Raw genomic sequence first — 23,932 nt, 5'->3', positions numbered from 1 at the left:
GTGTTTTCTTTGTAAAAGTATTTTATTAGAAAACAAAATGCAACAGGGCACTAACCCAAACACAGCACAGGCAGGGCTTGGTGTGTGTGGTAAAAAATTACCCTCTGCAGACTGCCCTTTGGAGGATTAAAACATTTCCAGGCGGTCTACACACGACCATGGACAGACTTGCATTGTGCTGAGTCATGGTTGATTCACATCGCTGTTTGTACTTTAACCGTTGACTTGTGAAAGCATGTTCAATCAGAGAACATGCTGACCAAGATACTTAAATATGAAGACATTCCAGACATATGCATTGTAATATTAGTCCAATTTTAAAAATGTGTTTTGCCTTTTGTACCACCTGGGGGAAAAAAAAAAGTTATTCTTTACACATTACATAATTGCAAGCATTGCAAATCGGACCATTTTTCGTGTGTAGACTGCCTCTGAAACAGTATGTACAAACCCACATCATCCTGGGGCAAACCAACGCACCGTAGAATGCCATTTTTTTTTGCCACTTTTCAAATTCCAAGTGAACACTACCAATGGATCTAATGGGGAGTGAAAAAAGGCCGAAAAAACATAAAAAGTAAAGCAACATTACATTGGCCAAAGACGACAATCCCAGAATTACAATGTGCTGACATTCCTTCTCTTTAGCACAAGTGACCTACCAGACAATTGGGTGGGAAAAAAAAAAAAGGAAGAAAAACACAGGAGTAGAAGAAGTAATTATTGCTGGTAGGCGACATTTACTCAGTGCTCCGACTCCTGCCTTCACTTTGTTTACAATGGTCGTTACTGGACTCTCGCTGATGATGGCTCCTCTCTTTGCTACCACTACTTTTGTGAGAACGCTGTTCTCCGTCTCGCTCCCTGTCTCTATCTCTGCTGTGGCTGCCCTCTACTTTCCTGACCTTCTCCTCCCCCCCGCTACGGTGCTTCCTGTCCCTGCTTCGACTCCGGCTCAACCTTTTGGCCTTCCTCTCTTCTCTGTGCCTCTCCCTGTCGTCTTTGTGCCTCCTGTCGTCAGTCTCTCCCCTGGTCTTTTTATCCTTGGACCTCTCCCCCTCAGCCCCTCTATCTTTGTGGTGTTCCCTGTCCTTCCTCCTGCTCTTGTCCTCCCCGCCGTCCCTTTCTTTGTCCTTGCGTTCGTTCCTTCGTTCCCGGCTGCCACTGCGACTTCTTCTACGTTCTCGCCGGTCTTGGTTCCTGTCTGCACTGCGGGACCGCCGTCTCTCCCTGTCCCCTCGGTCCCGGTCCCTGCCGTCCCTCTCCTTCTTCTGGCGGTCGCGCTCTCTCTCCAGCTCGCGGTCGAAGCTGGGGCCGTGGCGCTCTTTCTCGCGGTGGTGGCTTCTGCTCCGCGACCGCTTGGGTGACCTTCGGGGGCTCGGTGTCCGCCTGGGTGTCCTGGCAAGAAAGGTAACATCAGCTTCGAGCAGTTCGACTTTCCGGCCTACTAAATTGTAGATTACATAACCTACCTAAATCAGAATAATTCAAGAGCCCAGAGAGCCAGGGCACGAGTTGGCAACATTACATCCTTTTCCAATGGTTTCAAATGTTTTGTATTAATTTATATGTATAACTTCCATTATTAATTTGCTTAGAGTAAAAGTTGGGATAAAAAAAAGGGAAATTAACTGAACCTTTCCTTCCTAATTAGTTGCAAGCTAATGTGGCCAGGTAAAATTGGCCAGAGAAACATTAAGTTATAACATAGCTTGAATCATGTACAGCATTACCTGGAGTGGCGTCTTTCCCCTTGCCCCCCCGCCTCTGCCACGGCAGCTTCCTCCTCCTCCTGCGTTTCCTTTGGAGCGACCTTACGAGGCCTGGCCTTCATCTGCTGGTCAATGATCTTCTGCACGGGCACGGGGATACGGGGGAACAGGGTGGAGAACCACTCCAGCTTGGTCAGGAAGGAGCGCAGCATCTCTCCAATGGTCATCACGCAGCCCCCCCCGGCCTTCACGTCCAGCTCCTAGAATCAGACGGCGGGAAAGGGGCCGTAGAAAAACTCAGTTAGCTCACACAGGCAGGACGCGGGTAAATGTGATCGCTTATCTTTTTTTATCTTGCCTCAAATCAGAATGTAGTTTGTGATGACCAAGTACTGAACCTTCACCTCTGTTCATCTAGCTTAATCTCTCACATCAAATCAAATGTGTCTGGCTTTACTTTTGACAATTACAAAGAGGAAACAAAACTAGAAATATATAAAAGAAGCTGTATTTACAATGTGAGCTTGAATAATGTATTTGTAAGATCCACCCCACCCCCCTTTCCTTCACATCATCTGCTTAAAACAGCATGTTCAAAAAGCGGTTGCATCTACTGTTCAGACTAGCAGTGAAGGGAAGGGAGAGCAGCATCTGGAGACATGGAGACACATTCTCATTGAGCCAAATGGACAAAAAGAGAGAAGCCTTGGCTTCCTTCTCCAGCTGTCCAACGGCACAATGGACTCTCACGTGGCCATAGGAGAATAAATATTGCCCACAGTGTAAGCACAGGTTGGAGCAGGTAGGCAAAGTGCACACCAGTTGAAGAGTTATCGACTTTATATGGTAGAGAACAGTCGCTTTGCACTCACACACGCAACCCAACAGTGCTGAGATACAATATCCAATTCACCTGCTGCACAATGGGCATCTAAAGAAAAAAACAGGGGGATTAACCAGTTGGGTAGAATTTCATATGATCAATTCAAATATAATGCAACACAACATCAGTGGAGGCCTGGCTAAACAGCCCGGTATCAAATTATATTCTAATTAAATATGGTGAAAACACAATATATTTATGCAACAGTTGACGTATGTTATATAGTTTGTGTTTGTCCTTTTGAGCGTGTATCCATATGAATACTCCGATTGCCATTTATTTTTCCAAATTTAGTTTTTGTGCAACAAGTCCTGATAAAAGCTGAGGGCATGCCCTAATATTACATTGACTACAACATTTACTCAGCATCATATACAGTACTTACCCTGTTAAAAAAAAAGGACAAAAACTGGGGACAATTAGGCCAAATGAAGGCAAAGGTGAAAAATCAGCTAGGAGCATCACAACGGGCGTGGGGGGGGGGGGGGGGGGGGGGGAGACAGCTTTTAATGTGTCGTGTGAATGTGTGTATTTAATGGAGAGAAAGAAACATCAAATTATTACCCGAGGTGACATACCTCCTCATCATCCAGGAAGCCATCGTACCATTCTACCAAGTCTGCTGGGGGCTGAGTGTATCTGAGCCGAGCAAAAACAGAGAGCACACTATGAGCGGTTGCGGTTCAAATTTCAAATATGTTTCATGAACCTGTTACCAATGATATCTCAAACCCTGATTTACAGACATGTGAGGTGATATTAATATGGGCAAGGCTTTAGGTCAAACTTTTTCACAATCTAAGTGAGGCATCAGAGTAGGGCTGGGCGATATGGAGAAAATCAAATATCACAATATGTTTGACCAAATGCCTCGATTTCGATTTCACACAATCAGATTTTTGATAAATAATCATCAATAATGTGGTTATAATGACTAAGTTGGTAAAGGCAAATAATAGAACAGTTTGGTAAGTTCAGAAAATGACACAACTCTACTGTAATGCAGCCTTTAAAAGCAGAAAAATACAACACTTATGCCACATCACGATATCCAAAATCTATGACAATATCTAGCCTCATATCCCGATATCGATAGAATATCGATATATTGCCCAGCTCTACATCAGAGATGCAACTAAAACATTGCAATTACATTTCCCTTATACACACTTGGAACATTTCTGTAGGATATTATATTATATTTCGGAATATATCATCTATTAACTCACTTTACTGTTAAGGTCTTGCCTTAAAATTACATTTTCAAAATAAAATCTTTAAAGAATAAAAATTACAAAAAGATGTTTTAACCAAAGCATGGAAACAGGGTTCGTAATTAGCAACATCTACCAGCCAAATGCTGGTAAAATATGCAAGTGGCGGGTGGATTTGCTTCAAATAATAGATGGCTGGTCAAATTTGGCGGACGAAAAAAGTTACATTTTAACCCGTGTACACAATATCTAGTAATACACATACACAGGGCAAAATTATGGCGGTCAATTGTGACAATCTCAAACAAAAAAAATCATACCTTATGTACATGAAGCCAAGTGCTCTGATGTATGGCGAGTCTGTGTGAGTGATCAGACCCATCAGCTGTTTGCGAGTCAGCTTGAGAGTAAACAGTTTGTATAGAAGACAGAAAGCAGTGGACACAATACCACCGGTCCCAACTCCACGCACCTAACAGGGACGAAGACATATTTGTAAAAGCACATCATTGTACATTATTCACAGCAAGCCTATTCATAACAACTGGCCTTTTGACAATAACACTCAGTGAAGTACAATAATTCAAGTACTAATGTATTACCTAAATGTGTCCTCCTCCAGACTGGCAAGGGAAATGGAGAGGGGGGAAAAAAGATGGGGAATATAAAAAGCACGTACTTCTCACTTACCCCTCCGCACATTCCAGTCTGGCCTGCTGTCTTTCTGCTTCCTTTTTCCCAAGGCTCAGCGTGAGTCACCTGGAGACACACAGAACAATATTAAGCAAGTTTACACACTCACACGTGTCTGCCAGACCTTTTTCTGAGCTGCCATTATACACACCACACATCTGAAAGATCCCGCCCATCTCCATGGCAACTTCATGAGAAACGCTGAGACTATAGTGGACGTTCCCCATCCCATATTAATAACGCAGCCTAATTTGAGTAATGTTACACACGAGACTATAGAAGTCTATTTTCACCATTGTGATAAAAAGAAGTTCCTTTAAGACATTATTAAAAGTAACTCAAATTAATAAGAAAGAAACGTCCCCAATATTAACGTTACTTAGCTAGTAACTTATCAAAAAATAACGAGATATTATCTAAAAATAACGAGCTTTCTCAAAATACACTAACAGCTAGTGTTCTCATATTTTTTTTGTAGCAGTTAGCTAGCTAACGTTAATGTTACTAAGTCTTTTTTTTTTTTATAAATACACTGTCATTATTTTTAAAATAACGTTACTAAGTCATTTTGAGAGCCTATCTCATTTTTTGAGTAGCCAGTTACGTTTCTCAGTAGAGCTAGCTAGCTAGCTAGCTAGCTATCTTATTATGAGAAAGTAACAGCCAACTAACGGCACCATATTTGATTTAACGTTAGCTTAACGTTGGTCGCTAACGTTAGGTAGCGTTAGCTTGCTAACAAGTTAACGTAAGGTAGTGTTAGCTTGCTAATAAGTTCTAATTAAGGACATTAGCTACACAAACGTCATATATTGTGCGCGTGTTGTAAGTATGTTAAATAAGCGAACAGCATTCTGAGTCCTAAAGTTATGCGAGGTAAAACTAGCGCCGTCTGATCTCAGTTTCTCGTATTTGACAACTGCAGTAACGTTCCATTTATTGCTACCACAGTAGCATGCGGTTTAGCATTTGCTAACGTTACCTTGAAGTAGATTTCGTCCACAACTTCATGGTAGGTCTTTAGTTCATAAAGCTGAACTTTGAAATACGGCGAAGACAGCACATTCGTAAGAATCATTGGGTTGAGGTTCATTGTCTTTTCGTTGCCCCACAGGGGCAATACATTTCCATGTTTTCCTGGTGCAGGCTTGCTAACGGCCTGTGTTGGTAGCTGGTTTCCGACGTTAGCCATATTAGCTGAATCCCACGCTGCTAATCTTAGTGTACAGTTAGCGTATTTCCGATTACAGATCCATTAACATGGGATAGTGAAATGTCGATCGTTATCAAGTTCGTCCCTTCGCTTGTTGCTGATTTGTGGTCAAATTGATGATAACAACTTCCCGCCGTCGTTGTGGCTAAAGTGCTGCTCCGAGGTGGGACCATGGATGGGACACCGGAACTGTAACGTTAGCTAGCTAGTGGTGCAGTGTCTGTAACCGCCGATACGTCAACAGTGTGAATGTTTGGTTTAGAAAATAAAAGCATGTATGCACACACCAAATGGTTTAAATTGTCAAATTGATAACTGCACAAACGCATATATCTAGGGCTTCTGTAAATATAAGATCATATGGTCTGAAGTCTTATTTTTGGTACACGAGCTTATATTATTTTTAGAATTGTATGCATTATCAGTGGCTCACTTACCATTGTGTTAAAGGAAAAATCTTCGCAATGACTGCTTTAAAATTCACTTTCCGATTGTCATTTTAAACTAATTTCCTCTTTCAGCTTTTATTTGGCTTGATTATCCCCAAATGGAATTATTCACATGCTTTTAATTTTCTATTAATTTTAGGGCTAGGTAAAAAACCCTCCACATCCCTTCTGCAAAAAGACTAGATAAATGGAGCACAAAAAGTAGTTGGGCGTTATCCAGAGTGCACATGCTTTTATGTACTTTTTATTTGGCCTTAAATGAAACATAAATATTCTAACATCTTAAAACAACAAATATATCTTAAGCATCATTAGCTTCACACAGCTGACTTTTAATACATACATAGTTTACATTCTTTAGATAAGACTGCTTAAGTGGCAGCAAATATACATTTTACTAAGTCTGGCACATTTACAAAATCTGTGGTAAAAATATATAGACGACGGAAAAACACACATGCACACACAAAATAGACATCATACCGAAGGAACAAAAAATAACGTCATGGTATTTTAAATGCAGGCTTCCTCACTCACAACCAGGTGGACAGAGGTGTTTATCTGTAATGGCTTTAAGCTACAGACACAAAGTGGTGCTGTAACCAATGAAAAATGTACAATGTCAGTTTATTTATTACTTTAAATATATGGGAATTCAAGGAACGGACACAGTCCCCTCTCCAGCTACAGTAAAATGGTGACACAAAATCAACCATCCCAAAGCAAAAGCAGGTTGGTTACTTAAGCAAACTTTTTGAAATAGCAGAAAACCCCCGTAACAGCTCAAGATGGGTGAACAAGATGTGTGTAGGATTACAGTACTAACCCTGAGTCTTACAGTTTTCATAGAAGAAGACCAATAGATTTGTCAATACAACAGTTATCCCAGTCACCAAAATGTTCCAATAATGTGGCCTTCACCTCCACTTCTTGAACACCAGGGGGCTCTCCTGGTCAACAGACACTGTAGGTCAGATGCAGAGGGATTGCTTAAGAGAAATTAAATCTCCTGGAGTGAGAAGAGCAACTTCTGATGGCACCTCTACAGCTCAATCTTGTCTCCCCCGGATCAGGATACAGCACCCTTGACGTGACAGGCACATGCTTCCCAAAGCCTAGCGCTTGATCACCACCTGCTCAAAGGCTCCAGCTGCGACCCTGAAAGAGAATGCCACAATGTGAGAGTGTTTATCTGATCTGGCTGTGGTGCTTTCTTTTATGTGCAGAACTATCACTATGTAGTGAAATTGGAAGTATCTAACCATGGGGTTAATAGATTCCTTATTAGAATCCCCATTTAGCATATTTTCAATGAATTTAGATTTGTAGTAAATGCCTTCTGCTGGGCACCCACATTCCAAAGTTACATAGTCACACCCACCTCATATGCTGGCTTCCCAAGGCTGTACTCCCACCAGGACCAACAAACAAGCTGAGCCCTTCTTCTGTAGCAACACACACACAAACACAGAGACGCACAAATTACAAATAAGGGTACTGACAATCAGTGCGCAGTCCGTGTTTGAAAATGGCTCACATTTAGTTTCTATAAATTCTAAAACAAAAGGTGAAGAATAAAGACAATTGATTGGGGGATGTTGTAGTGAAGCTGATGAGATCTTTTGAAAATCATCCAGGGAAGTAGTTATGATAGTTACAGAACACCTTTACAAGATAGGAGTCTTGGGAAGAGTTACATTTTCTTAACACAATACATGCCTTCCCCCATTTTCATTAGGTCTTTGGTTAAGAACAGGGGTTTGTAACATGGCGGCCACAATGTGTGCTCAGCTATCAGTGAGGTTAACCTGACCTTGTATTCAAAGAAATGATATGCACTCTAATCTCTGTAATCCTTAATCAAATAAAGTGTGGTATTCAGTCTGGTTAAGTATGGTCCAAATTTAGGTTCAATTTATGATTTGCCATGGTAAACCTCTAAACGCCTTTAAAGTCATTTGATCCCATCAGCAGGATGAGAGACAACTTTCCAAGTCTGCCCTCATAAATCCGCTAAGTTACGGATTCGGTGTACACACCCTCTGCACTGGAGTCCAAGAAGCCGTGGCTGAAATCCTGGCTCTGCAGAATTTTCTCTATTATGTCATCAGCATCCACTCTGGTGGCATCCACTCTTTTCAGCTGATTCTCCACTGAGTCCTGCTTTACTGGATGTCTACTGGAGAAACAGAAACAGCGTGGAATATTACACAAATGTGCTTCACAGGGAATAGAAAAGACATAAGACTGTACATTTGGTGGAAACTTGCGATTCCAGGATAGTTATAACATGGTCATTATAAATAAAGGTCAAAAACAGCATAGAAAATATGGAAAAAGTGAAGTGAGAAGAAGGGAAGAAAACAAAAAAAAACATTACCTTGGAACTTTAGCAGGGGTAGAGGAGTTTTCAGGTGCATGTGGACAGGTTGCTGAGAATGGGGGAGTGGTCCTGCTCTCCCCCGGCTGATCACTAGGTTCTGGGATGCTGCCGATGCCTGTGGAGGCAGAACCCGCAGACCCACTCCTCCGATGACAAAGATCCGTTAAACTGGAGTGATTTGAGCTGTAACCTACAGGACAGGAGAGGAAACAAACCCACAAAGGTTATGCTTATGATTTGTGTATCTGGTGTAGTAATGCATGGGTCGCTGTGTGCGTTTTGGTACCTGAGAGTTTTGAATGCTGACTCGCATGGCTGGGTGTTCTAGAGTGACCGTACGCTACCAGCTCCTCTGGAACTGATGCGGACTTTACTGAAGTCACACACACACACACACACACACACACACACACACACACACACACACACACACACACACACACACACACACACACACACACACACACACACACACATTAAAATCTCAAGATTTGATATGATATTTTGTAAATACGTAGAGAGAGCTAAAACTTCAGGTATTTATTCTGTAAAGTGTTTCTTTATGATGCTTTTTCTTGACACATAAGAAATGATGATTATTTTGAAAATGTTAACCCCTGAATAATCATGGTAAATCATGAAGGATGGTTCTTTGTAGTACCTTGTAAATGAGCAAAACCACAATCTCTTGCTTTTGTAGGGAACAGCATCTCTTTTAAACCTTAGAGTCCGTATGTACATACCAGTGAGTGAATGGGATATGTGCTTGTCCCCTCCCTTTCTTTCCTCAAGGAGACACCCTGCTTCAGTCTGTGGGATTGCCAGAGTCATGGCTGTAGATGGGGGACTAAAGGGAACAGCAGAAAGGGTGATGTTAATGCGGAGCAGGGTGGTGTCTTCAGTATATGAGTGTTGTTGGTAAAGAGCTCCTTAAACCGCTCTGCTCTTCAGATAGACACTAATAAGTGGACTCCAACCCGATATGTGTAGATTTGATCATTTGAGATTTTGGCGAGTCCTAGTGGTAGACTACAGTAAGACATGGCTGCATACAGCAATGCATGCTTGTAGCCTGGGATTGATTCTTATGAACATCAACTGTTGCCAATCAAATAGCTGTAAAATTGTTATTATTACATATTCAAGATAAATATTTGGATATGCAATCAAAACATGTTCTGTGTGGTTCAAGGATTTCCACCCATTCCCAATGCACATTCAGTTTTATTCTTTTAGTACTTCTACTGGTGAATCGAAACAAATATGCACAAAATATTACTTATTGCAATATTAAAGTTGGCAAATTGCTCGGTTCCAAAGTCAAAAAAGGCTATGAGCCTGGAACTGCAGTAATTGCAGTCATCAAACATACCTTTACCTATACCTGTGTAACAATACTGTGTAAGGGCTAAACTGCAGATATTCCAACACATCAGCAAGCAAACATCAAAGTCAGCAGTCTCGTTGATCACGTTATAAGCAGAGGTGTCAAAAGTATTTACATTCAATACTCAGGTAGAAGTACAGATACTAGGGTTTAAAACTTCTGTAGAAGTAGAAGTTGAAGTATACTCAAGCTCAACTCTAGCTTTTTACTCAAGTAAGTAAAAGTAAAAGTACTGGTTTCAAAACTACTTAAAGGAGAATTCCATCAATTCCAACACGTAGCTCAGTTGTCTGTAAATGTGAAATCTGTCAGTAGACAGAAAAATTAACCAATCGGTGCTGCCTACACGGGTTATCCTCCTGCTAGAGTTAGCACCCAACAGGCTTAAACAGGGAAAGTTTTAAACGTGTTTTTAGCCTCTTAACATGTTAAAAATATCATTACAAGTGCCTACCCATGTGAAGTGATTCCTTCAGAGTGAACACAGAGAATCTGACTGCTGTAAATGTGAAAGAAATGCATGAAAGTTGTGCTAATCCAGCTGTGTGTAGTTTAAGAGTTGAGACAGCAGTTGGAGAGTTTAGGGACCGTCTACAAACTACAACACCAAAAAGAGATAAAACTAAAATATGTAGGCTGTCAATTTAACGATTAAATAAGGTAGTGTCTCCAAACTTACCTCAATTATATCTTGTCTCTTGCTAGTTGTACTACAGGACTTGCTTTTGAACAATAAGCATATGCTTATTTTTGAAAGTATGCTTGTATCTCTTTTCTGTGTTGTAGTTTGTAGACGGCCCCAAAGCGCTCCTTGCAGCATCAACACAGGAACTAAATACAACAAGAAATCACTGCACATGGGTGGGCACTTTTAATGACATTTTGAGAATGTTTAGAGGCTAAAAACATGTTTAAAACTTGTCATGTGTTGCTATGTGTTGGAATTGACCAAAATGCTCCTTTAAAGTATAAAAGTAAAAGTAATGTAACCTATAGTAGCTACATACTCAAAATGGCACAGCTTAAGAAAAGCTCATTGTGGGACTGGCTCTAGAGGCTGTAATTCTGCACCAAGGCTGAATTTTGGGAAAGAGACTTCAGATACAGTATTAGGGGACCACTAAGGTCTATATAAAAGAGACTTCAGATACAGTATTAGGGGACCACTAAGGTCTATATAAAAGAGACTTCAGATACAGTATTAGGGGACCACTAAGGTCTATATAAAAGAGACTTCAGATACAGTATTAGGGGACCACTAAGGTCTATATAAAAGAGACTTCAGATATAGTATTAGGGGACTACTAAGGTCTATATAAAAGAGACTTCAGTTACAGTATTAGGGGACCACCAAAGCCTATATAAAAGATACTTCAGATATAGTATTAGGGGACTACTAAGGCATATATGGGACTTCCTGGTTAAATAAAGGATTAATAATATATAAAGAGACTTCATATATAGTATTAGGGGACCACTAAGGCCTATATAAAAGCATCAAAAAAGCACCATGTCATGGGACCTTTACAACAGTAGCAACAGTTCAAACAGAATGACAATGACTTTTTAGCAACACCCTGACATGAACACAGGAAACCTGAATTAGCTGCAACTGAGAAGCTGTTAAACAAAGGAATGAAGGTGGACAAGCAGACAAATAGTGACAGAGAAACAGTGAAAACAATGTCTTGTTCATTCACACACACACACACACACACACACACACACACCCTCACACACACACACACACACAATGAGTAACCCTGTGTGGGTGGGATGAATGTCTAGGCTATCTTTGAGTTTACACTTTAGACATCTCCTAGGCAGCAGTGTGTTTGTTGTTACACTAAGAGGAAGGAGGGCAGGGAAAGACTACAAAGAAAGAAAGTTGAATGTTTGCACATGGTAGAGACTTTGGCAGGAGTATATTGTTACATCACGTCCTTTGTTACAAACTGCTCTACATACCGACAGCTCTTGAAAAAAAGGGGAAATAAAAGCTCTAGGCAGAGCTGATCACGTATCAGCTGTTATCTCATGGCGAGGTCAGGCAGATTAATGTCTGGGCGAGGTGTTATTAGCTTTCAGAATGGACCCTGAGAAGATCTCAGCTTCAATATAACATTTGGTAACTTTAAGTTTGTGAGTGTCAGTAATGTCAGACAAGAGTGTGTGTTTTCAGTTTAGTGACAGACAGGATGTGATGAGAACACTTTCCTCTGTGGTTAGACACATACTTCTTAAATGAGCCGCAAACAATCAACATTTCCTTAGTAACAACTTTCAAATTGAATTGATGAGTAATACAACTGAACAGATGGATAAGGTCAAAATTAGCTCTTACGTTTTAAAACAGGGGTCTCCAGACATGAGTTGTGTTGTGATGACAACCTGTAAGAAAAAAAGAAGAAGAATAGTGATGTCAGTTTTAGGCTGACAAGCAACTGTTCTTGTGAGGCAGAAAAAACAATTTTCCCATGAGTGTTTTTTTTTTAGGGTTGCTGTTTTGTGAAATGAATGCCCGGTGTAGTTCTGTGCCCCGGGAAGAATATTTGAAATACATTCCCATGGCTCAGGCAGTTCATAGATCACAGGTTCAGACATGTGCAGCATCAACTGTCAGGACATTCGACTTTTCAAGAACTGGGTTGAAAATAGATTGTAGGCTTAACTATGCTTTGCTAAAATGCATTACATTTGTACAGACATGTGCGATTATTGGAGTGTACTAAAACGTTGTCAGTGTGGTGAAGACTCTTAAGGGCATTTCCAAATATATTTATAGGAGGATTGTGCAGCTATTTGTTGAAACACTACACACCTTCAGAATTGAGTTGTCCTGTCTGGTGTTCTTGGTGTCATATCCCTCTAGGAGACACCGCCGCGTGGTGCTGCCAGACCCAGCAAACTCAGACAGGTTCAAGTCGGCAAAGCCCAGCTGCACGGGGATCCATAAGAGATCATACCGTTAGAACCAATCGACAAGTGTCAGGATATACAATAATCTATTTGCACATAAAGCATCCTCCTACGATAACGTGGTGTAATATATAACAGTAATCTACATTTGAAGAAATCCAGTTAATCTTTTTCAAGGTTTTTATTTGAAACACACCACACCTATCTGAGACGGGAGCTTCAATCCTTGAGAAATCAGAACCTAACCTAATTCTTTTCAAGTTATCGGTTAACACAGATTAGGTTTTGATTTACAGAATGTTCAATCAACAACCAAGGCTGTAAACTAGAAATAAAAACATTCTCACCCCACTGAAAAGTCCTCTAAGGGCACTGCTATCACATACATTTCAAGATAAGACTGTTCTAATGGATATGTGGCATTCCTGTCTACAGACTCAAGAACAGAAGTATTACCTTTGCGAAGGTTTTTCCACCCTTCAATTCCTAAAATGACAGAAGAAATTGTGAGGCTACAATTAGTTTCATTATTATCTCACGCAACAGTTTAATTAAAACCGTTGTCAGTCCTTGCAGTATTACTACTGTCTGCACAAAGCACATTTGATATGGTTACAAATTAACAGTGCTTCTGTTATGCACATAAACATGTTCTTGGCACCTTAAAGGTCCTATGACATGGTTCTCTTTGGATGCTTTTATATAGACCTTGGTGGGCTCCTAATACATATCTGAAGTCTCTTTCCCAAAATTCAACCCAACTGCCACGTTGCTATTTGAAAGGCATGATGTCTCTCTCTCATGGGTGGGCCAAATGCTCTGGGCGGGCAAACCAGAAAAATGGGTAGGTTACCTTTCCCCTTATGACCTCATAAGGGGCAAGATTCCAGATCGGCCCATCTGAGCTTTCATTTTCTTAAAGACAGAGCAGGATACCCAGTGCTCGGTTTACACCTATCACCATTTCTAGCCAAGGGGGAACATGGCAGGCAGGCCGGGCGAACGCATATTAATGTACTCATAAAGTGAAATTTTAATGTCATGGGACCTTTAAAGTCTCAGTTAACAATCTGTACTCTATCTGTACTGCTAGGAAAAACTGCTACTATGCATTTTTGTAGTGTCAACAAAATAGAGCTGAGAGCTTAATGGCAGAAGAAGAAAAAAAAAGTCCTGTACCTTGCGCACAGACACCCGACACAAACAGGGGTCTAGTACACCTGTCCCAGCATTGGCACTCATCTTACACACGAAAGAGAATTTCTTTCTCCAGTGTACACAGTTGGCTTGGACTGACTCCCTGCGAGAGAAAGAAACACATTTAGAACCAAATCATCATACAGAAACAAAAAAGCCCAGGCATACTGAAAGAGCCGATATTTCACAAACCTGACAGATCTATGCATTTTATAATGGTATAAAAAAAATGTCATACCCCCCCATACATCAAACACAAATGTTGATATTCGTGTGTTGGAAAAAGAGAATAAAGTTGTGGTTGGAGCAGGGTAAAACTAAGAATACAGTGTTTGGGAACAGAGAGTTGCCATGGCAAAGCAATGAGGGTTAGCGGTTGTTGACCTGTGCTGCGCCTGTCTCCTTTTTCCCCCCAGAGTGACTCATTTAAACGTTGAAAGCAGTTATAATCACAGTTCCGACGGGATTAACCTTGCATGCTTCTTTGCAATGGAAGAACAATGTTTATTAAGGGTGGGACTCTCTTGGCACCTAACGATTCGATTCCGATTCAGAGGCCAACCATTCGATTCTTAAGCGATTATCGACATTTTCCATGCGCGATTTAAAAGATTTATACATGTAAATCTGAGTTTGTCAGATTTTGCCACTGCAGTATTTGTCACACACAAGTTTCAATGAAATGTTTTGTCTACTGAGGTTTTTATTGTGCTTAAGCCTTAAACATGCTTGTTAAAGTCACCTCCTTTCACAGTGATCTTCCATGTCAGAGGCTCAGTCATGTCAGAATGTCAGAAAATGCGATCACTTTTTTCATGGTTGATGGGAAGACAACACAAGGGTTAAAGGTGGAGAATTGGATTCTTAGAACATGAAACAGGTGGTCAGATGTAATGTGATAAAGTATTTGTACAGGCTATATGTGTTTTGCCTCATACATAATCATTTTATGTATGTCTTATTAGATCATGTCTATATACAAAAGTTATTTTTGTTCTCCTTTTGGTCATTTTTGTGTGTTTTTTTTCCCGTACTCTAGCCTAAACTCTAAGATGTTGTCTATTATCCCGTCCTCTTGAGTCACTCTGTTTTCTGATTTGTACATGCCTTTAACATACCTATAAATAAAAATCAACACATAAAAAGTAGAACTTTTTATCTAACCCCTACTGTTTATGGTGTTCAAGTGTACAAATGAAAAAGACAGAAAATTAGCTAGCCTGATACAAATTCGCCATCATAAGGAGAGTCTGTTCTGTTAAACAATCTCCTAAATGTTATTATTATGATTATATTATTTACTATATTATAACAACTGTTGACTAAAAAAACGGTAGCCTATAACGTCGTTACTGCAGCAGGAACAACGGTAACTTACTTGTTGCTTAGCAACGGCTTTGACCAACTGCGTACATAGGTTAACAAAAAATGTCCTTCTATTAAAAAATAACTTTAACCTAGCTTTACGTTGTTGAAGTAGTTAGCTACTTGACAAGCTATTTTAGAATTGCGTAGAATCACAGCTTTTCTGTCTCCTCTTCAACTAAGTTAAGGTAAGTTAATTCTGCTTTATTTCAATTAACGTTGGAAGTTAGCAAGCCTTTAACGTTAGTTGATAGCTAGCTACTGTGGTGTAACGTTAGCTAGCTAAACTTTAACAGACGTTACACATACACGTTAAAAGTCACGGACGCCGTTGCCAAGAATCAAAACCGAGACAACAAATGAAGTTAACGTTGTTTGTGTCCAACAAAACCTTAACAGGGACTTAAAAATGGTACAAAAAATTAGCTGAATTAACTTGTTCGAACAACTAGTGCTGTAGCTATAAATAGCAAAAAAAAAACAATCTTACCGCGAGGACTCTTCGGCAAAGCCTCCATCAAGGAGTCTCACTTTACAGAATAAAACTCCGTTCACGAAGGGAACCGATGACAATTCCTCCAAGTTGAAGTCTACTTTAAATTTAAATCTCTTCTTCTTCATAAGAATGAACGACATGCTATCTCCTGAATAAACTCCAGTGAATGTGGCCCAACAAGTCCTGAGAGAAGTAGCTGACAGACACTTTCCCTGCTCCGTGCTGTCTGTCTGTCGCTACTGCTCAGCTGTTGCTGGCTGCTGCTGGTCGTTGCTGTACTCTACAGGTTCAAATCTCCTCCTTCCCACCCATTGAAAAACATAACTCATGACGTGGGTGAAATTCCAGCGTTTGATTGGACAATGGAAGCTGCATGAAAAAAGACATACCGAGGTCGCGGTTGTCGCACTTCACACACAATCAGAGGTTATAATAACTTGATAATTATCATAACCGCTTTGCTTTAGGGCTGAAAATCATAATGCACTATAGTGACGTTCTCCCCTCAAAAGTGTAAAAGAAAAAATACACTATTGTATAACAAGTCATCAGTATAATTCTTAAATGGGATTTGCCGCTTTTTCTTTGAATTATTTAAATTTAGATTTAAAAATGTTAAAGTGTGAACTATTGGCTGGACACAACAATAATTCTAAAGGTGTAACTTTACAGGGTAATTGTGATTGAATTTATTACTATTTTTATTTTTTATTTAAATTTATTTTATTAACAATATTTGAGAAAATAATCATCATAACGTTTTTATTACAGGACCTTTGCTCCCAACAGAAAGTGTGGTTGTGGTCATTTTAAAGAATCTGAATACTACATCCACCAGTGAAAATTCATCATATATTTCTACACACATGTTTTGCATAAACACTCTAAATTTAGTATTAGTAGCAGTAGTAGTAGTAGTAGGTGTAGTAGTAGTATTAGTAGTAGTTGGTGTAGTGGAATAGAATAGGAAAGTCTGAAAAATGGAAATAATAGAACTTAATTGTTAAAAATAATGGAAATGCACTAACTAAAATAGAAGAGCCTTAACCCTCCTGTTGTCCTCTGGGTCAAATTTGACCAATTTTCAAAAAGTTTGTAAATTAGAAATTTGGGTTTCCTTCAACCAAATTGTAAAAATAAATAAATAAATAAATAAAGGTGGATGGTTCCATACGACGCTCGTCACAAGTTACATAACTGGTCAGTTCACTATTTTCATTGAATTTGGGTGTTTTATTTATTTTTATAGCATTTTAAGAAAAAAAAGATTTAAGGACACTGGGGAAAAAAGTGACAGAAATGTAAGGAAAAAAACAACAAAAACGTCAAAAAAAAAAACGCAGAAATAATCGACAAAGGCATTGTAAAAAGTGAGAAAGAACTTCGGGAAAAGTTAGAAAACTTTAAAAAGTGACAACAAATGTCGGAGAAAGCTTCCAAAAACTTCCAAACAACAACCAAAATGTCCCAAAAAATCGACAAAGAAAAGTGTCTTAAGCAGGTTTTCACTTAAAATGTTGACCCAGAAAAACTAAATGGTGGTCTACGTGAAGACAACATGAGGGTTAAATGTGTAGTTAAGCACATGACTTGACTAAATGAATATATGAATTATATATATATATATATACACACACACACACACACACACACTCGGCTCAATAACAGCAGGGTCTCAAAAAAAATAAAAACGCCTCTGACAGTCAGTAATACTTATTCACAAGTCAAATAATTCAGTCTATCAGTTTTGTTGAGGAACCCAGAGATGCCACACACAGGGCGCCTGAAAGACTCCTGTTCTTGTGTGCACCACCATACATAAATATCAATATACCGTAAATACAGTCTATGTGTGCACCACCTTTTGAGCGAGGAAACACCGCCCTCTAGTGGCGACCAGCGGTGCAGCGCTGTAGGTAGTTGCGCTGTGTTTCTCTCGACACGTCCTTGCTAGATGAAGAGATTACATGTCCTCTGCAATGCACCGCAACAGATCACACGAAGCAAGGCTTAAACATATGGGGACAGATGGGGAAATTGCCCATCAGAAGCATGAACCGCATTATGCACATGGTTAATCCAGAGTTGATTTATTTCACCGCTATTTTATTTTACTATCCTTCCGGTCTTAGATTAATCATCGAGCGGCTACGTAGCCTTCATTGCTCCGCCTTCGGTCCTCGATTACTGCAGTTCATCTGAAACATTACGGAGGACACCCCTGCATGGGGCAGTCTGCAAAACAAAGTAACTAGAAAGCTAATTTTAATCGCGACACATCTGATCTGGATTTTTTTTTTTGCGGGGTTTATGGATGAATTGCAATATGTATTACTAAGCAGACCCTGACTGCAGTGCGACTCGTCTCGGCTGCTGCTTCCAGGTCAGCCCCGCAATGTATCAAACGTTACGGACGTGTTTGCTATCAAATGCCCGGTGCTGGGATGCCGACAGCAAGAGGTCGTGCCAGGATTTGTTTGAGAGGCTTGACACCAACAAAGATGGGAAGGTGGACGTCGCTGAATTACGAGCGGGCCTCATGGAAATGGGCATATTCCGCCAGGGTGCCGCACAGGTAAAACCCAGGGAACAGGAGACCCTGTTCAGACAGGAGCTTAGGGCTTGGCCTGCTGTGCTTATGCATTCCTGTGTGTGTTTGTGCGTGTGTACGTCGCCCCTACACTACTGAAGGTGGCAACTGAAAGCATTGTATTGCATCTCCTCTCTGCAGAAAATAGTGTCGTCTGGGGATCAGAACAAAGATGGGAGTCTCGACTTAAACGAGTTCAGCAGATATATGAAAGAGCACGAGAAGAAGCTGCTGCTGGCATTCAAGAGTCTGGACAGGAACAACGATGGTAATTGAGATGAGTGAAGTGGGTTCCAGGAGCTGCCTCACTGTAAAAATACTTGGCACCACTGATCACACATAATGACACATGCCCATGTATGTTTACATAATCACATTTCCTCTGTTTACACTGCAGAATATTTAAGTAGAGTTTTTTTTTTAAATGTTGTGTCAGGACGCATTGATGTCTCAGAGATCCAGCAGTCCCTTGCAGAGCTGGGCATGGATATCAGCAAAGAGAATGCCCTGAAAATATTACAGAGGTTTGACCTCCACATCTATCCACTGTAACATGTTTCTATTTAAATACTAAGTACTTTACTAATCCCTCTTGGGGAAATGTAATGTTTCATTTAGAGTGCGGCCAAAATATTGCTTTTGCGTAATCTGAAAGCTTTATGTGGTCATTATTCATCATTTGCTGATTATGATCGTAGGTAAAAACAGATGTCTGTGTGTTTCCTTAGCATGGACAATGATGGGACCATGACGGTGGACTGGAACGAGTGGAGGGAACATTTCCTGTTATGCCCTGCTCACAACCTGGAAGAGATCATACACTACTGGAAACACTCCTCGGTACATGTAAACACACAGACAGTTACAGCACAAACACATTTTGCGGACAAATAGAGACCCAACTGCTGCGGGATTTATTGCATGACGTCTAGTGATTTTTTTCTCTGCAGTCCACATTTTGCCAGCAGCTTTGAAAGATTAGACTGTCCAACATAATTAGGTCACAGCAGAACATTCTGGTTCCCTCGGCTTGCTCCTCCACGTCTTCTTAGTGCAAATAAAGACGGCATTGTCAAGATATGCGCTCCAATATGAGTGAAACAATGCCTTTCTTTTGCATTTAAAGTGTCTAAATCTTCACTCCACTGCACATTTATGGTGTCTTATGTCAACTGCAATGTGCCATAGGGGTGACTGCAGGACACCCAATGACATGCATAAGCCCTCGTGTTTCCCCACAGAGTTGCATAAATCGCAACCTCGCCATTTTTGTCATTTTTGACACCTTTATGCTTTTGGAAAAAAAACACTGGTTCATGCGAAACCGCTAATGCGTGCAAGACGAGGGTTCAGTCAGCGTAATGATGATTTCACAAGCAGTTGTAGCTGATGGATAAGGAGGTCAATTCACTGAATGTTGTTAAACCAGTTACAAGTCCTGCAGTTCTTTTTTAGCCTGCTCCTCATAGTGTGACCTTTTTTTTTTTTGCACAAGTTGTACCAAATACACAGCCACCAAAAGCATGTTAGGCTTCTAATGGGTTTTCTTCCTGGCTGCAACCTTGTGTTCAATGTTTTGTAAATGTTGCTCTCTCGAGTGTGCAACTGGTCGTTTGGCGAAAGTGGCTGCATCCCTGTGGAAGTAGACCTCGAAAGGGGAAGTGCTTGTAGGTTTGTGGCGTGTTTGCGTGTGTTTTTTTGTTGTCACATTGACAACCACACACAACAGATGTGACAGATCTATGTGACACGTGCCTTCCTGTGAGAGAAACAATGGCAAATGCAAAATAATTCTGCTATGAGACTGCATTTACAGTGGCTTGAGAAAGTTTACACACTCAGGCTAAAGTTGATTAAAAAGAGGAATAGAAAAATGGATCTTAATGCCTCAATTTAAAAAAAAAAATTAGGAAAATCCAACCTTTTAAGGACACCAATTTTCTCTGGGAATGAATGATTTATTGTAAATAAATAAGTGTTCTTCCTTAAAAAACAGGGGGCATAAGTACACACCCCCCTATGTTAAATTCCCTTAGAGGCAGGCACATTTTTATGGTCTGATCCAGTTATTTAATGGGTCCAGGATACTATGCATCCAGATAAAGTTCCCTTGGCCTTTTTTTTTTTTTTAAATTCCTCTTTCTCAAGCCACTGTATTACGACCATAAACTGACCTACCACGGGGATTTGAAACAAATGCGTTTATGTAATCACTAGGTGCTGGACATAGGTGACAGCCTTGCCATCCCGGATGAATTCACTGAGGAGGAGAAGAGCTCGGGTCACTGGTGGAAGCACCTGGCTGCGGGTGCAGTGGCGGGGGCCGTCTCTCGCACTGGCACTGCCCCTCTGGACAGAATGAAAGTCTTTATGCAGGTGAATTGCATGCAAGAAAAAAATGGAGGATTTGTTAAGAAATATATGAATATCTAAAACTGTCCTCAAAACTTATATATTTGCCCTGCAGGTTCATTCTTCTAAGACTAACCCAATAAGCCTGGGAGGGGGCTTCAAGCAGATGATCACAGAGGGAGGTCTAACTTCACTGTGGAGGGGAAATGGCATCAACGTTTTAAAGATTGCACCTGAGACGGCAATCAAATTCATGGCATACGAACAAGTAAGCGAAACACTTCACAGCTGTGTAACATAGCAAATATTCGGAATCATTCATTTTCTTGCCGTCTGTTTGTGTTCTGTAGTATAAAAAGTTACTGTCATCAGAGGGCAAGACGATTGAGACACACAAGAGGTTTATGGCTGGCTCTCTGGCTGGAGCCACAGCACAGACAGCCATCTACCCGATGGAGGTAAGACAAGGGTTGCATCACTGTTTCATCATAAAATAAAATGAAGTCAGCCCCAAACAAAATACAACATGAATCAAAAAAATCTGTTCCTCCGTCTGTCTTCTTTTGTACTTTCTCCCTCTAAGGTATTGAAAACTAGACTGACCCTGAGGAAAACTGGCCAGTATTCAGGAATGTTTGATTGTGCCAAGAAGATCCTGAGGAAGGAGGGTGTCAAGGCTTTCTACAAGGGCTACGTTCCAAACCTAGTGGGCATCATTCCCTACGCCGGGATAGACCTTGCTGTTTATGAGGTATTCAGCCCCTTTCCTGATATTTCACAACAGAGTGCACTTTTGTAACATCATCTTGGATTGTAGAGCTACATTGGATCAGATAAACTTAAGTTTTGGTTTGCACTAGTTCAATTCATCTTTCGCCTGTGTCCCAGACTCTGAAGAACTTGTGGCTGTCGTACCACCCTGACTCCGCTAACCCTGGGGTTCTGGTGCTGGTGGCCTGCGGGACCATGTCCAGTACCTGTGGCCAGCTGGCCAGCTATCCACTTGCACTTGTGCGCACACGGATGCAGGCACAAGGTAAACTCAGTCTGACATTTGATAATGGTGATGGCAAAACTTACATGGCGCGTAATTACAGAGTGCATAATATTTTTTTCTGATCCGATGTTTTTCTGTAAACATACACATGAGTTAGAGCCTACACAATAAGTAGGTTAGCTGACTTTAACATACAGCACAAGTGTAAAAAGCATGCTTTCAGATGCAACTCAGCCTCCCTATTTACTTTTTTTCTCTCCAGCGTCCCTGGATGCATCAGACCAGTCCTCCATGAGCAGTCTGATGAAGAAGGTTGTAGCCAAAGATGGCTTTTTCGGACTCTACCGGGGCATCCTGCCAAACTTCATGAAAGTCATTCCCGCTGTCAGCATTAGCTATGTGGTTTACGAGTACATGAAGACTGGCTTGGGGATTTCCAAATGATGCAGCAAGCAATTGGACATTTACTTTAACTATATATCTTACTACGGACTTAAAAATGCCTGAAATATCTCCCAAGAAAACAGGCAGACGTTAAAACATACAGAGCATGACTTCCGCCAGCTGGCACAGCTGTCCAGTGGATGGAAAACTGTATGTATTCCACTAAAGGTCTGTCAGTAGCTAAAGCATTCATCATCTGTACTGAGCATGCTTTAATTGTTATCCTGCTGTTACACATAACACACTCCCAAAATATGTACACCACCCAAAACATTATTAGACATAAAGAAAGTACTGTACTACATACAAGCAAAAACATGTTATTCTTTAAAAAATGCTGTTAACAAACCAAAACGTTAGCTCGATGGGACATGCTGTTTTGCTTTTTGGTAACAGAATAAATATTTTTTAAGAGAAAGCTGAAGCTTATCCAATGGGGATGCACAGCATCGGAAATCATCTTATTTAAAGTAAAATGACACTACAATAGATAGCAGCTGTCAACAAAAAATAACTGGACCTGAAAAATCAATAACTTGTTTACACTGGAATACTGTGTGCCTGAAGAAAAATGCAATGTGAAAATCACTAATTCTGTGTGTTATTTGATAATCATTTAAATGTGCCTTAGAGCCAATCAATGTGAACTCTTTAACATCAACAGATGTGCTTTTTTACTATGCATATTGTGTGCGTGTGTGAGAAACTATTTATGGATTTTTATGATGGTAACAGTTATAACTGGTCATTGGACTAAAATACTAGCAGGGAGCATGTTTTTTGTCTGGTGTCGCTTCTCATTTCAACACATCCATCTCCAAACAGACCCACACACACCTACAACTGGATAACCTTTAACATTGTGTTAAAGCCAAATGGTGGCGTGACATTTGTATCTACCCTGTATGATGAAAACCAGTCCAATGTCTTTATTATAAGTAACATTAAGTGGATTTTAGGAAACTAAAACAGGTTTTGACTCAATAGTCAATAACACTTAGAAGTTTAGCATGGTCTTTAAGGCTTAAAGGTGAAACACATGGATGCATTTCTATGCAAAACTGAAAATTTGGCTCAGGAGATTGTAAGTAACCCAGATTGTGATAGTATTTTCCTTTTCTTTTATCATCTTAACTTTGGTAGTACTTTATTAGAATTTTTCTAATAGCTAGCTGGCCTAATAAAAAGGAGTCAGCAATAGATGTTGGATATATTCATATATACTCAGAAGAATTAAGACAAAAAAAAAATTAAAAATGATTCTATCAGCTTTGTATTTTTGATATAATCTGGCTTTGGTATAGAGCATGTTGGTCATTGTGTTAAACCTCAAGTTTCAGTTTCATTCAGCTACAAAAAAGGGATCAAGGAATTATCTGTGATTTTTTTCAAGACAATATAAAAACGACCCTCCCCAAGATTAAGAGGGAAAATGGTTTGTATCTTAATCAACCAAAGGAATGAATGCGGCTGGTTAAATGATTCTGGAAATGACTCTTTCTCAGTGTGCAGGCATGAAACAATAATAATCCAGCCAAGTCCCGCCCTACGAAACATCCCGATTGGTTGTGGTTAGGCATTCAGCTCGAGTTGTTAAGGTTAAGATAGCCGATTGGTCAGAGGATAGGATCTGAACAA

General features: G+C 40.3%; 3 protein-coding genes across 5 annotated transcripts; 1 reads left to right on the top strand and 2 right to left on the bottom strand.

Annotated features, from left to right (window-relative positions):
* Positions 1-8: 8 nt before the first annotated feature.
* On the bottom strand, positions 9-5,930 carry prpf38b (pre-mRNA processing factor 38B). Its single transcript, XM_032531700.1, has 6 exons — positions 5,485-5,930; positions 4,500-4,568; positions 4,130-4,281; positions 3,174-3,234; positions 1,734-1,972; positions 9-1,398 (listed from the first exon to the last, which is right to left on the bottom strand). Exons 1-6 carry the CDS (start codon positions 5,692-5,694, stop codon positions 741-743), a joined length of 1,389 nt encoding a protein of 462 aa, XP_032387591.1. The 5' UTR covers positions 5,695-5,930; the 3' UTR covers positions 9-740.
* Positions 5,931-6,921: 991 nt separating this feature from the next.
* On the bottom strand, positions 6,922-16,200 carry LOC116699514 (protein FAM102B). 2 transcript variants are annotated; one of them, XM_032532151.1, is made up of 11 exons: positions 15,906-16,200; positions 14,033-14,153; positions 13,310-13,339; positions 12,756-12,872; positions 12,279-12,325; positions 9,291-9,394; positions 8,834-8,920; positions 8,545-8,737; positions 8,204-8,340; positions 7,546-7,609; positions 6,922-7,322 (listed from the first exon to the last, which is right to left on the bottom strand). In XM_032532151.1, exons 1-11 carry the CDS (start codon positions 16,049-16,051, stop codon positions 7,280-7,282), a joined length of 1,089 nt encoding a protein of 362 aa, XP_032388042.1. In that variant the 5' UTR covers positions 16,052-16,200; the 3' UTR covers positions 6,922-7,279. The 2 variants fall into 2 exon arrangements, with proteins under 2 accessions (XP_032388042.1, XP_032388040.1); XM_032532149.1 differs by having other exon boundaries at positions 8,204-8,343; positions 15,906-16,199.
* Positions 15,419-23,494, top strand: LOC116699511 (calcium-binding mitochondrial carrier protein SCaMC-1). Of its 2 annotated transcripts, none has more exons than XM_032532146.1 (10): positions 15,419-15,603; positions 18,643-18,769; positions 18,938-19,025; positions 19,230-19,341; positions 20,719-20,877; positions 20,969-21,121; positions 21,204-21,311; positions 21,437-21,604; positions 21,742-21,889; positions 22,113-23,494. In XM_032532146.1, exons 2-10 carry the CDS (start codon positions 18,709-18,711, stop codon positions 22,292-22,294), a joined length of 1,179 nt encoding a protein of 392 aa, XP_032388037.1. In that variant the 5' UTR covers positions 15,419-15,603; positions 18,643-18,708; the 3' UTR covers positions 22,295-23,494. The 2 variants fall into 2 exon arrangements, with proteins under 2 accessions (XP_032388037.1, XP_032388036.1); XM_032532145.1 differs by lacking the exon at positions 15,419-15,603 and adding an exon at positions 17,858-18,486.
* Positions 23,495-23,932: the final 438 nt, after the last annotated feature.

This window comes from Etheostoma spectabile, chromosome 12 (genome assembly GCF_008692095.1).
Source record: "Etheostoma spectabile isolate EspeVRDwgs_2016 chromosome 12, UIUC_Espe_1.0, whole genome shotgun sequence".
NCBI classification, from domain to species: Eukaryota; Metazoa; Chordata; class Actinopteri; order Perciformes; family Percidae; genus Etheostoma; species Etheostoma spectabile.
This window is presented reverse-complemented; position numbering and strand designations above follow the sequence as displayed.